General features: G+C 37.0%; 1 protein-coding gene across 1 annotated transcript in view; it reads right to left on the bottom strand.

Moving 5' to 3' along the window:
- Positions 1-14,351, bottom strand: part of LOC127216513 (protein PHTF2) — a 50,991-nt gene extending 36,640 nt beyond the window's left edge. Inside the window, exons 1-6 of the mRNA XM_051177218.1 lie at positions 14,299-14,351; positions 14,002-14,047; positions 10,847-10,916; positions 9,588-9,746; positions 8,227-8,392; positions 6,922-7,086 (exon numbers count right to left, since the gene is read on the bottom strand). Coding sequence (XP_051033175.1) covers positions 6,922-7,086; positions 8,227-8,392; positions 9,588-9,746; positions 10,847-10,916; positions 14,002-14,047; positions 14,299-14,345 — 653 coding nt within the window. The 5' untranslated portion in view covers positions 14,346-14,351. The remainder of the gene's footprint in view (positions 1-6,921; positions 7,087-8,226; positions 8,393-9,587; positions 9,747-10,846; positions 10,917-14,001; positions 14,048-14,298) is intronic.
- Between the last annotated feature and the right edge of the window lie 653 nt (positions 14,352-15,004).

Genomic DNA, 15,004 nt, shown 5'->3' with positions numbered 1-15,004 from the left:
GCATTTGTTGCTCTTCCAGAGGACCTGGGTTTAGATCCCAGCACTCAAAGGACAGCTAATTGTCTCTAACTACAGTGCCAGAGGATTGAATGCCCTCTTCTAGCCTCTGTGGGCACTGCATGCAAGCTGTGCACAGACATGCATGCAAATAAAATACCCATACACATTTAGGAAGGAAGGAAGGAAGGAAGGAAGGAAGGAAGGAAGGAAGGAAGGAAGGAAGGAAGGAAGGAAGAAGAAAGAAAAAGAATGCACTGAGTGGTATTGGAGCTTGGAGCTATCACTGAAAATCCATAGCTAGCACACATACACATGTAAGCAGGTTCCTATTTCACATATTACAACAGACATGTTTCATCTACATGGGTACAAAGTTGAATAATACACCCTAACATACTTTTATCCACTTGGAAAACCCCACTAGCATCTTGCAGCCAAATTTTGGTTTCTAAACACCACTCTCCTTGAAGAAGTGGCTGCTTTCAGGGTTGGAGGATGCACGAGCTGAACCAGGAGCATCCCATGTATGAGCACAGAAGATACTGTGGTCATGGATACTGGTCAAATTCAGGTCCACTGAGACAGTGAAATAAATGAAGAGAGTGACAAAACAGAGATGCCCAAATAAATAAGGGAACACATCACCTTAAGCAAAATGCCAACTAAAAAATGAAGGAATCGTGATGGAGTTGGGAAAATAATCGTATAGAACTACCATAATTCAGACAAAAATCAAAGGCTACTTGGCCAAAAAGGGAAAAGTCTTATAATAACAGGTTATTGTCATGTCATATGTGACCTTTGGTCTTTCCCATTTCTCAATGTTCTTCTTGTGGTCCCATCTCATTTTAGTCTATATCCGCTTTTATACTCCCTTATTTACATTCATGTAAATTTCAAAAGTTAGAATCCACACATGAGACAGATATGCATTTTTAATCTGAGACTGAGTCACCTTACTTACTATAATCCTTTGTATTTCCATCCATTTTCCTCAAAATTTCATTTTTCTTAACAGCCAAACAAAAGTTCCATTACGAATGGAATGAATGGCACGATTTCATTTTTCATTCTTCTTTTAACAGACATGTGGCTGGTTCCATTTCTGCGACTGTGAATAATGCAGCTATGCACAAGTGTGTGTAAGTACCTTTAAATGACAAGGCTGCATTCTTTGGGAATATGCCTAGAGGTGGTACAGCTAGATCACAGTGGTTCTATTTTTAGTTTTGAAGGAATCGCCACACTGATGTTCGTAGTGGCTGCAACAGCTAACAGATGGAGTTGAAGGCAGAGAGTTACGGTTTGGGTTTTCCTTAGTTATGATAAATTACACATACAACTTTTATACTCGCAAAGACAGGACAGGTGTTACAATATTTTCTTTAAATTTTGTCAAATGTTAACAGACTAAATATTGTTAACTATGATTCTTACTTGAAACTGTTTTATTATATATAATTTTAATATGCTAAAGTTAGTTCCTTCCTTTTTTATTTAGACAGAACAGAGGAGATGGTGGGGGATGTCCTTCTGTATAGTGTGTGTGTGTCTTATTTGGCTGATGAATAAAGCTGTTTCGGCCAATGGACAGGCAGGATGTAGCCAGGCAGGAAGTATAGGCAGGGCTACCACATTAGGAAAAAGCTAGGAAGAATGAAGAGAGGAGTCACCAGAGATGTCATGTAGCTGCCAAAGGAGAAACATGCCAGAGCACTATGGGTAAGCCATAGCCTCATGGCAACACATAGTTTAATAGAAATAGGATAATAATTAAAGAGAGAGCTAACCAATAAGAAGCCCGAGCCATTGGCTAAACGGTTTATAATTAATATAAGACTCTGTTTTTTGGGACTGCAGGACCAGGCAGGACAGACCTCTTGTCTACAGCTAACACTGTCACCAACAGTAGAGAAGGGTCCCTCATTCCCCGAAGATTTGGAAGCATTTGTCTTCTTGACATGGGAACTCCAGTTGTTTTAATTTGCCTTTTCCTAGAAGCTAAGGATGTTGAATTTAAAAATAAAAGCAACTGGTTATTTGATTCTTCTTTTGAAAACTGACTGGTCATTTCATGAGATTTACTGATGGGCAGCTTTTTGTTTTGGTGTTTGTTTTTGTTGGTCTTTATATACTCTAGACATCAACCCTGTGGAATGATTAACTAGAAAAGGTTTCTCCAAGTCGGTGGGCTGTCTATTTGCTCTGACAGTTTCCCTTGCTATCCAGAACTCTTTAATTTCATATAGTTCCATATATTGATTGATGGGACAATGTGAAGAAATGACCTTATCCATTTCCCAAGAACTAATTGTATGCAATTACTTGTTAAAACTCACTTTGAAGGTCCACCTTCACAAAGGCACTGGTAGCATCCACCTCCATCCTAAGACACTCTTTATATTGACAGTACTCTGTTTGGGTGGATTATGTCCAACTCATCTCTAAGGCCATCAGCTTCAGTGCTCTGTTCCCAGGAAGCAGGATAATGCCTAATATGACTAGTACTTAATAAATATGGTTTTTATTAAGAAATAAAATCAGCTATTTTATTAAATGGATTTTTAAACAAAAATTTCTACACATAAAAATATATAATGTCACTGTTATGACCAAAGTTCACAGTCCTACCTCTTTAATTTCTGCATGGTGAGACAACTGTAGAATTTTCTACAATGCATTGTTTAGTACTTAAGAAGTCCTGTATCAAAGTTACTTGGGGAGGGAGGAGAACCTTCAAAATACAGTAATTTAATATCCTTACTTCCTTTGTGAAATAAGTGATTATATTATAAATAATGCTATTATATTTTTCATATTGAAAACTTCAGTCCACAAGTTGGTACAACTTTTAAAGAACTTGCTCAAAAAATCATCCTACTCTAAAATCTAAGTTTAATGAGTTGTCTATATCCAGACAGCCTTAACAATCTAGGATATGCAGACAAGCAAACTCTTTTCTTCTTGTCTGAAGAAGGCTGAGTACCTGCTTTACTACAACTACAACTACATTAAAAAAAGGGCCAAATTTTAATACTTGTACTGAAATTTTCTGGTGGAACTAAATTATATTATGCAGTGTATTTAATTCCATAAATAAAATCAATGTATTAAATCTTTAACTTTCACTTATGTGTTATAAACAATAGAAGTGCAAATCTTCACATACACAGTCAGTCCTGCAGAGTTAGATATCCAAGCCAGCTTCTTGCCTTCATTTTAAGTGCTCTACCACTGAACAGCACTACTTGCCCTAGACAGAAGCCTAAAAGGAGATCAATCCTCATCTCATTAAATGCTAAAAAAAGCCTTCAACAAAATTCAACAACCCTTCTTGATGAATGTACTGGAAAGAATAGGGATACAAGGAACATACCTAAACGTAATAAAGGCAGCCAACATCAAACTAAAGAGAAACTTAAAGTGATCCCACTGAAATCAGGAATATGACAAGGCTGTCCACTCTCTTCATATCTATTCAACACAGTACTCAAAGTTCTAGCTATAGAAATATAAATAAATAAATAAATAAATAAAAGGAGATCAAGGGGGTACAAATTGGAAGAAGTCAAACTCTATTTGCTGATGTTATGATGGTTTATATAAGTGACCCCAAAAACTATACCTGAGAACTCCTACAATTGATAAATTCTTTCAGTAATGTAGTAGGATACAAGATTAATTAAAAAAGAAAAATCAGTAGCCCTCCTATATACAGATGACAAAAGGGCTGATAAAGAAATCAGAGAAACAGCCACAAATAATACAAACTATCTTAGGGTAACTCTAACCAAACAAGTGAAAGGTACATATGACAAGAACTTCAAGTTGTTAAAGAAAGAAATTGAAGAAGATTATCAGAAAATGGAAAGATCTCCCATGCTCTTGGATAGGTATGATCAACATAGTAAAAATGGCAATCCTATCAAAAGCAATCTACAGATTCAGTGCAATCTCCATCAAAATCCCAGCACACTTCTTCACAGACCTTGAAAGAGCAATACTCAACTTCATATGGAAAAAAAACAAAAAACCCAGGATAGTCAAAACAATCCTGTACAATAAAGGATAATCTGGGGGCATCACCATCCTGGACCTCAAGGTCTACTATAGAACTATAGTAATGAAAACAGCTTGGTATTGGCATGAAAACAGACAGGTGAACCAAGAGAATCAAATTGAAGACTGATATCAACCCACTCCTAATTTTTGACAAAGAAGCTAAAAATATAACATGGAAAAAAAGAAAGCATATTCAACTAATTGTTCTGGTATGACTGACTGTCAGCATGTAGAAAAATACTAATAGATCCATATATATTGCCATATATAAAACTCAAGCTGAAATGAATCAAAGACCTCAATATAAAGTAATCCACACTGAACCTCATAGAAGAGAAAGTGGGAAATACATCTGAACACATAGGCACAGGAGACCACTTCCTAAATAGAACACCAGTAGCACAGACACTGAGATCAACAATTAATAAATGGGACTGCCTGAAACTGAGAAGCTTCTGTAAAGCAAGAACATGGTCAGCAAGACAAAATGGCTCCCTACAAAATGGAAAACATTTTCACCAATCCCACATCTGATAAAGGGCTAATCACCAAAATATACAAAGAACATCAAAACTTAGTCATCAAATTACCAAAATATCCAATTAAAAAATGGGGTATACACCTAAACAGAGAATTTCAATAAAGCAAACTCAAATGGTGTAAAGACACTTTAAACAATGCAAATCAAAGCAAATCTGAGATTCCATTTTACACCAATGAGAATGGCTAAAATAAAAACCACCAATGACAATTTATTCTGGAGACGATGTAGAGAAATGTGAACACTCCTCCATTGCTGGTGGGAGTGCAAATTTGTACAGCCACTGTGGAAATTAAGTATGGTGATTTCTCAGAAAATTAGTGATTAACCTACCTCAAGGTCCTGCATTATAACTTTTGGGCATATACCCAAAGGAGGAACATTCACACCACAAGGACATTTGTTCAACTATGTTCATAGCAACAACATTATTCATAATAGTCAGATCTTAGAAACAACCTAGAGGTCCCTCAACTTTAGAATGGATAAAGAAAATGTGGTATATTTACACAATGGAGTACTACTTAGTGGTCAGAAACAATGACATCCTAAAATTCGCAGGCAAATAGATGGAAGTAGAAAAAAAGCATCCTAAATGAAGTAACTAGGAACCAGAAAGACAAATACAGTATGTACTCACTAATAAGTGGATAGCAGATAAGAAGCAAATGATACCCAGCCTACAATCCACAACCCCAGAGAAGCTAGAACCCTCTTCTAGAAACTAGGTTATCAGAATTCAGCACATTTCTCCTAGGACCTGTATGTCATATGCTGGCAAACCAAATCCTAAGGGAGACAGAGAAAAGTGCTTCATGTTTAGAGTGGTAACAACTAAACAGGGTCAATCCCAAGGGAATTGGACACTATACTATCAATGACTTGCTATCCTGGCCATTTTCATGCTATGAACCAATAAACAAAAAGAATACTGAAGTCTAGGACTCGTTGGAATAGAAAAACAAGGAAAACTGTTAAAGAAACCAATTTAAATGGTGTCTACAACAACAATATCAACTATAGAGAACAAAACAACTAATGGATTCCTTGAGAACTAAATATATCTAACTTTGCTATTTATAATTGCTCATCTGAAAGTATTGAGAAATACTTAAGAAACTGACTTTGTAGTGATTAAACTTTTGCATCCTATGAATAAAAATCTGTTAGAATAGAAAAACAAAACGAGAGAGAAGAGGAGTCCAAATTAAAAACAAATAAAAACAAATTCCTCTCTTAGGGAACAAGTGCCATGCTACTGCTGACTATCAAAATGATCTAGGAAATCATTCAAAAATTAGCACAGGATACATTTTGCTTAACACAAGATAAACTTTATCATAAAAGCACAAATACAAACTAAAGAAAATTTTGTGAAGTAGCTAGCAAAGTTATTGTCCTAAAACAGGGAAGTTATTTGCAGTATCTCTTTTCTTCATTGATCTAATACCTTCAAGTACTGCCACAGCTTTTAACTATTTTTTTTAATTTATGCAATGCCATGTGTAAACCAGTCTCATAACTCTTAACTGTTTGAACTAAGTATTCAAAGTATTAATAATATATATTGATCTGGGTTTAACTTACTTTTGAAGTCTGCTACAAATATTTTTGCCTATTTGGTCAATACTCATTGATGGTCAACAACCCAACCGGCTCTGGTCTCATTGATGGTACAAAAGATACAAAACCCCAGTAAACAAATGAACTTTAGACTATAGTTAGTACATTGTTTATTCACTCAACTCAAAGTATTTATTTCAAATAATCTTAGAAAGTAATGCAAGATACATGGTGTATTAAAGCAAATTCTGACCTACAATACTGATAAACACTGAACTAATTAGCATTAAAATAATACTTGAGAAAAAAATTTTAAAAGTCCAATCTTAAAAATAAATAAATGAAAAACAAAAAGGAAAGGAAAGAAAGCAATGCCTCTAGCTGGGCAGTGGACACATGCATCTTTGATCCCATCACTCAGGGGACAGAGGCAGGCAGATCCCTGTGAGATCAAAGACAGCCTGGTCTACAGAGCAAGTTCCAGGCCAGCCAGGATAACACAGAGAGACCTGTTCCTTGGGGATAATAAAGGGAGGGAGAGAGAGGAAGAGAGAGAGAGAAATAGACACACACACACAGAGAGAAATAGAAATAGAGTAAACTTTACCACACTTTGCTTGTACATACTCACTCCCGTGGAGTTAAATATATTTACACATAACCCCAAACTTTATCCTATTTCTCCTTAAACTGTAGCACTCTGATTTAGAATTAGAGAATCTTTATGTCATATAAAGCCTTGAATGAATACAAACCCTGATAAAAAGAAAGCAGCATGCCAGAGATCTCTGAAGACTGCACCGACACTGTAGGAGGCGCCTGCACCGTGGCTCTGCACCACGCCCTCCTGGGTGTTGTCAGTGGTACTGGAGCCGTCTCCTTCCCTATGTACTTCCAGATGAGCTGCTTTCCTTAATTTCCTTTGTCAGAAAAGATTGAGAATGGGAGGCAGTTTAAGACTTGAACAACTATTGTCTCTGTAGCACATTCCAAAATTTACAGAACATACACAGGAGCTTATTAATTTACAATGAAATTCAACTGTGCTAGGTAGAGTTTAAACCATACATCATACTGCATATTTCAAGTATTTCTATAAAGACAAGGATGCTGCTGTCCCTTGCCCATATTCCCATTGGCAGTCAATGTACACACTATTATATGTATTGCACTGGAAAGATGCTTATAAGAGCATTGCTTCCCTATGTGAATGTCACTTCTCTGTAGATGAAGAAAACTTTAGACTGGAGAGAATTATAACCTAAGTCATTTACCTAATGCAGATGTTACCTTTCAAAAACGAGATGGACTTAAATCTTATCACCCCTAAATTCCAAATGCCACATGTCTCAGCAATAATATTCGAAAAAAAAGAAAAAAGTATTGTCCCAAAGTCTATTTAAAACAAAACTGCACTGTGCTCAGGAGCCAATAGCAAAACTTACTATATGTATATGTACTCATCATTAGGCACTATCAAACAAATTCAAATAACATGTAATTAACAGCCTTTTATTTTTCTTGGCTCTATCTTTGCAAGACAATCTTAGAAACACAAGATTTTCTCAGTAGTAAAATTTAATTTATACCACCTATTATACCATCTATTTCCTATATTGGCACTGCTAACTAGAAATGAACCTCAAGAAAAACAAACTAACAAAGATGACTATACAAGAACATGTATGTGACACATATACAGAAAATTGATCATCTGGTAACTGACTGGAGTTTGGGTTTTATCTGAAAGAGCAACTTTTAAAAGTTGTATTCTATTATGAGTAGTTAAGATCAATCCCAAGGGCTGGAGTGGGATTCACTGGTTGAAAGCGCTTGCTGCTCTTGAAAAGGACCTAGGTTCCATGCCCAGCACCCACATCCAGCACTTCCCAGCCACCTGCAATTCCACCTCCAGGGGATTTATGCCTTTCTAGTCTCTATGGGCACCTGGGCCGGCACACAGACATACAGACACACACACATGCATGCACATACACAAATAAAAATCCCTTATCTAAATAACAGGTATCTATAAAGATCAGTTTGTGGACAAGCAGTACCTTCTTCTTTTACCACCTGTGCTTAGAGGAGGTTTGGGTGTTCTTGTTGAAACAATCTGGCAATGCACAGTCCCCAAGAGCAGCATCAGCCATATTGGCCCAATCACTTCAGTTAGAGGTATGCTATGTGGGCTAGGAGCGGAACAGAATAATACTATTGCAGCAACTACAAATGGAGAGAGAAAATACATTTAATTATGGATCTGTAGTCACTTTTTCAAAACTTTAAAAATTGTTCTCATAATACTTCTTACTAAATTCTTTTCCTAAAATTTAAAATGTTATTCTATGTTGCCAAGTGTGGTGGCGTACACCTTTAAACCCAGCACTCAGGAGCCAGAGGCAGGCTGATCTCTGTGAATTCAAGGACAGGCTGTCTACAAAGTGAATTTCAGGCCAGCGGGGAAATGCCCTCTTCTGACCTCCGCAGCACCAGACATGCATATGGTGCACATACATATAAGCAAAACATTCATATACACAAACCAAATCCCCTTTTAAAAAAATCAGAAGACACAGATAATACCAGGTGAAATTTCAGAAATGTCATCCAGTGCATTTTCACAGAAACACTCTGTAATAGTGTTTCTGTGAGAGTGTTTCTGTGGCCAAGGGGTCAGAATGCTTAGATCTGAACTCTTGGTGACTACATGGGAGAAGTGAGGTCTGAGAGCCTCGGGGTTTTCAAGTGCCAAGTCTACATAGGTAGACATCATAACAGTCTTTCTACACTACTGGGTTATTGAAGACATTAAATAGGAATCTGAGAAAGACTTAAAAGACTTTATGATAAAAACTAAAGTTCTGATATAAAATAAGGATAGGTCAGATCACAGTGGTAAAGGGCACAGAAAAATAAAACCATACATTAGGCAATAAAAATTAATTTGCACAAGTAATATCAAAAATAAATTAAGTACAAGGATGCGCAGGCATGATGCCCTCCAGCAATGATCTTAACTCAGAAACTAAAGCCATACTTCAAGGTCAGCATCAGCTACACAGACACAATTGTATATCTATGTGTGGATACAAAAGTTTTCGTCTAATTACACTCCCTCACCCCCTCCCCCTTACAGAGAGTATATTTGGGGTCCCAGAACAACTTTTGGTCATTGGTCCTCTCCCTCTGACAAGCCTCCATACAGGAAAACCAGGCTGTCAGAGTTGGCAACAAGCCTCACGGTCTGCTGGGCCATCTCACCAGCCCTCCAATGTTTTAATGTCTAGTAGTTTGTATGTAACAGCAACAGTCACTTCATGCACAGGAACAATTGGTACATGTTCAGAGCAAACCTTTAAAAATCGTAAAAATACAATGTCCCAAAAGTTAGAAGCACATACATTTCTGTTAATTATACCTTGAAGAAGATAGAGGACAAGAAGCCAGGAAAAGATGACCTTCGATGTTACTTGTAACCACCACCGGAAGAAGAAGGGAAAAAATACAACTCGAACAATTCCTTTTCTAGTCAGAGAAGTCCAAGGACTTTCAGGCTTTGCCTTAGCAAACGCAGACCCTGAGAAAAAAAGTAAAATAAATGGCAGACTCTACCTACTATTCTTTAATTTCACTACAGAAATAAATTCAATGTTTGAAAAGCATTGGTATATAATTTTATTTCATTCTATGACTAAAAAATATCTAATATAGGACAGCAGTCATTTTCAAAAGCAATCTTATTCATTACCATACTCCAAAGATAGCTTGAAGAAAATAACCAGCTGAGATAACAGGATTCCCCATACATATTTCATAAAAATAGGACTTATTTTAATTCATTAGGAGATGGCTCACTTAAAGCTGAGGACTAGAATTTAGGTGCCTGGCAGTGAGTGACCAAACCTAAAATCCCAGCGCCATGAACCAGACACGGGATTGCCTGGGGCAAACAAGCTAAATCTGAAAGCTCTAAGCCAGGGTTCTCAGCCTGCAGGCTGTCATTCTTTGGGAGTAGAATGACCTTTTCACAGGGGTCAAATACCAGCTATCTTGAATGTCAGGTATTTACATTATGATTCATAACAGCAGCAAAACAACAGTTTTGGAATATCAACAAAAATAATTTTATGTTTGGGGGTCACCACAACATGAGGAACTGTATTAAAGGGTCACAGCATCAGAGAAGTTTGGGCTAAGGGAGACACTGGCTCAGTAAATAAAGTGGGAAACAGTACAGGAAGTCACTGAAGGTCACACTCCAGCTTCCATATGCAAGAATGTATCTTCTAGCACCCAAGATGCAGAGGCAAGCATGATCTACACAGTTCAATTCTCTATCACACAGGGCTACCAAATTTAACCCTGCTTTCATTCTTTTGTTCATTCATTCATTCATTCATTCATTCATTCACTCGTTTGTTTGTTTTAAGTGCTGGGGTTACAGCCATCTGCCACAACACCCAGCTATAACTTAAATTTAATATTAAATCCTTAACAGTTTTCTATGCAAACAAAAACTGTTATTTCAAGGTAGAAAAGATAAATTGGTGTTTCTAATTTCTCTTAATTATGCTATTCTGTTCTCAGGTAGATTAGGATACCTTTACTTCTACAAAGGTGCCTATCTAACCCATTCTGAATTGTCTCTTCAGGAACACACACTTATCTAGGACTTACCTCTCACAAGATCAACATCTATGAGGTCCGGTTTCACATGTGCAGTTTTCTTTGGTTTATTCCTTAACCCCTATAATATATCAAAAGCAGTATTGTAATTCTACGTATATTTTGTTTAAATCCAAAACAGCAAAAAGGGAACCAACTTATACCAGTCTCAATTTAAAATAAAATCTTGAAGTAACATATTAAGTAAAAAGATTGTATTGTGTTACAAACAGAACACAATTATAGCATTCCAATAATTTCATTATTTTCCAAAAGGAATGTTTAGGGATATATATACATGCAGAGCCTGTTTGTTATAGAAAGTAAACTTCCAAATCAAAGATTGTCATACACCAAGCAAGTATGAGCATACAGCCTACGCCCTACACAACCTAGAAGACTGTTGGCCTTAGTCTGCCATTAAGAAAGTAGTGAGGGTGAGTGAGGAGTAGTGTCCCCAAAGGCACTCCAAATGGGATGCTGGGAGTGCTGCTGAGGAAGACAGGGCTGCAAATTTCTCAGCATATGCTAGCATGTAGGGTGATACCAGAAAAGCCCCCAGCCACTGCTCAGACTGTAATGTCACCTCTTCGCCTCAGAACTAAATGCTATGACCAGGAACGGGGGCAGGGAAAACAGCTGTCATAAATTGAATTAATTTAAAATTGAAATTACTGTATTTTAATTAACACCAAATTTCTGCTATCACTGCAGAGTGGGGTTGAATGTAAAAAAAAAAAAAAAAAAAAAAAAAATCAGTGGTGTAAACAAAAGTATGGGGAAATAAATTACACTAAGTTGAGAACCAGATAAACTCAGACTAAAGTTCTCAGGAACCAAGAGACAGGGATGACACTCGGGTTTAAAGGACTGTTAAATTATTTGTTCAATTAGCAATTGTGCAGTAGTCCTTTGGTCCCACCACGGTGACAATGGCCCCTGAAGGTTAAGAACTATTTGCATATAAATCAAGCAAGAGGACAGGGTAAGTCAGAGTTAGCTAACATGTCTAAACCAAAAGTGTACCTTGAGTCAAGAAGCTATTAGCCTTTGACCCCTTCACATGTTCTGTCCATTACAAGCTGTAAGCTACCCAGAGATATAACAACAGAATACCAGCATTTTCATACAGGTGACCTCGTGTCTTCACATTCTATAATTGCAAGTTCATTCACTACTGTTTATACTCAAACATACATTCTCTGTGTTTTTGTCCTTTCACATGTGCAGTCCAAAGAATGTAGACTGGATATTTCCTTGATATACACTATTTCCCCTGGATTTAGTTTTGTTAATTTTCTGTACTGGCCATAGTAATTTTTAAATGTGCACTGCCACACCGGTGTGCGACAGGTTCTACACTAATGTGCACTGCCACGCCGGTGTGCGACAGGTTCTACACTAATGTGCACTGCCACACCGGTGTGCGACAGGTTCTACACTAATGTGCACTGCCACGCTGGTGTGAGACAGGTTCTATTTGCTCTGCAGCCTTCTCTGCACTTTTTAAAATTCCTATTCTCAGACTGAGAAATGGCAGCTCTGGAATTACTTTCATTCACCTGCTCCAGCTCTTCTTCTCCCTCTTCCTCCTCTTCATATTCTTCTTTGCTCAATGCTGATTTTCATTCTGTGCTTCTCCTGCATGTATGTCTATTTTGTACATTCAATGTCCATGGAAGGCAAAGAGAGTGGCACTGGGGTGTGTTAGAAACCAAATCTAAGCCCTCTTTTTGGAAGACCAGCCAGATCTCTTAACCACTAATCACCATCTCTATGGCCCTTCACTTTGAGTTCTTCACACCACCAGAATGCCTGCTAATGGAATTAATTCCCATGTTTCCTTCCTTCTTCAAGTACTCATTAAATACTGGTATTTCTCATTGTTCTCTTCTTGATCATTTTCTTCCCTCACCAATAAAATTCTTTTTACTTATAGACTCTATATATGATGTAAAACACTCAATTTATGTGCATATAATACTTAATATATACAATATACACATGCCTATACATACACAAATGTTGCATACCAAGGACTCCCCGGCTATTCCTAAAGCAATTTTAAATCTCTCTTTCAATACTTCCTATCATATTGATCACTCTTGAAAGAATTTATAAAAATGTAATTTTAATTTTCTGCTTTAAATATTTCAGTATCCTCCCAACTGTTACAAAGTTATGGCTAAGTCCTTGGGGTAGGTTTCAAACCTAACCATACACTGACATTTTTATTTCTGACTTCCTGTTAACATCCTCATCGCCTTCCCCGACCCAATTGCTAAATCAAATTCTCAAGGGTTCCTTACTCAGTCTTCCTCCCTCCTCCTTTCCTTCCTGAATATTTTCCTAATGCCCTTTGTCTGTCTGGAATGTCTTTCCTTTGACTGAGGACAATGTATCAAATTCCTTTCATAAGATGCTTTGTCTATGAAATTTTCCTAACCTCACACATCTTCCTTTTACATTACCCTGTAGAGAGTGAACACGTATGCCTATCTCTTCACTGGTTTTATCTCATTCATAATAAAAGACCTGACCTACAAAATTATAGCTTCTCTATCTTTCTGACCTAGTAACCTTTAATCCCATTTTAAAAATATGCCAGAACTTTGCTAAATGAATGTATAAATTCTTCATAAAAAACTTAAAAGATTAAAATTATTAAGTATCAAAGAATGATCTCCTATCTCATAGACGATATGGTCTGAACAGCAACAAATCTTTTGAACAGATTTTTAAGTAACTATAGATACTAGTTTTTAATATATTTCTATATTAAATAGAAAATGGCAAGTGACTACAGTAACAGTCTCTAGGCCCAAATTAAATTTAGCTCGTGCAAGAACATACTGATTAGTAGCTAAGCATATGAAAAATATATAAATTTTATTATCAAAGAAGGCAAAGAAACAAATTTAGCTTTAAAACTTTTTCTTTTCATGCTAGCAAGATAGTCTGTGAGAATATCCAATCAGAATAAGACAAGTAGTCACATGTCCAGGAAGAAAATGCCTGCAATCAAAGCATTTGAACTATTCTATTTCCTAAAGCTCTTTTAAAATTCAGCAACTCTCTGCACGCTGTTAGTAGTACCAACGAGCGATCTCTATTAAGCAAAGCGTCATCTGCAGAGTCACTAGGTGGTGAACATCCTGAACACTTACCAGTCTAATAAACTGTCCAGAGCAATCAAAGAGGAGGAAAAGCAAACTAGAAGTATAAGGTGACAAGAGAAAGGGGGAAAGCTGGCAAAAGCTAACCATTAGAAATTAAATTTAAACAGAACAAAAGATGCTAAAAAGTAAAACAAAACAATTAAAAGGTAAACCTATAAAATCATAGGTTTCTCTCTTAAAATTCAGATAAAGATTAACTAATACGGTAAAAATAAATGGAATGACAAAGTGACAGTCAACTTATAGAATTGCTGCAAAATAAATAGAATGAAACAAAGTTGTTACCTTGATTTCTCTCTGTTCAACAGATTTTTCCCATATTTGTTGATCATAGGCTCCAATCTATGAAGGCAGAGAGCAGAGTGTTAAACGGGCACTGAGGCACCAGCTGAGAGTCCCAGGGCGCTCACTGAATACACACAGACTGGCTGGTGATGTAGACATCAGTATGTCCCACAGTGGCTCTCAGTGAGCTGCCTACAGAGTGACAGTACTGGCATCATCTTTATACCTGTTAAGAGGTGCAAACTTCTAGGTTCACAGTAGAATTACTGGATCAGAAATACTGCTGTGCAGTTCAAAAACCCTTCTAAGATAATACTGACATTTGAAAAACGTGCCCTAAGGAATCCTTCAGTTTAAATAAGTGAAATTACCACAGTGCTAGTACAGTCAAGGAAAAAAAATCTGACAAATCATAAACATGTAGATCACAAAGTTGTTTCTTTTTGAGACAGAATCTCACTCTGCAGCCTAACTGGCCTCAAATTCACAACAACCCTCCTACCTGAGCCTCTTGAGTTGTGAGACTATAGATGTGAGGTACCACACAGTATAAAGTTTAAATAGGTAAATAAATTGGTAAAATCCATGACAATATAGCTCCTTCTCTGTTACTATTAGACAGGAAAGTTCTTTGAGCTCCACTTTGACCAGGGCATAATTGTTGTAACCCAGGCAAACCTGGCCCTGCCTCTCACCCACCTGATCA

The sequence above is a fragment of the Phodopus roborovskii genome, unplaced genomic scaffold (genome assembly GCF_943737965.1).
Source record: "Phodopus roborovskii unplaced genomic scaffold, PHOROB, whole genome shotgun sequence".
Taxonomy (NCBI): Eukaryota; Metazoa; Chordata; class Mammalia; order Rodentia; family Cricetidae; genus Phodopus; species Phodopus roborovskii.
The sequence above is the reverse complement of the archived record's forward strand: the minus strand, read 5'-3'. Positions and strand labels throughout refer to the sequence as shown.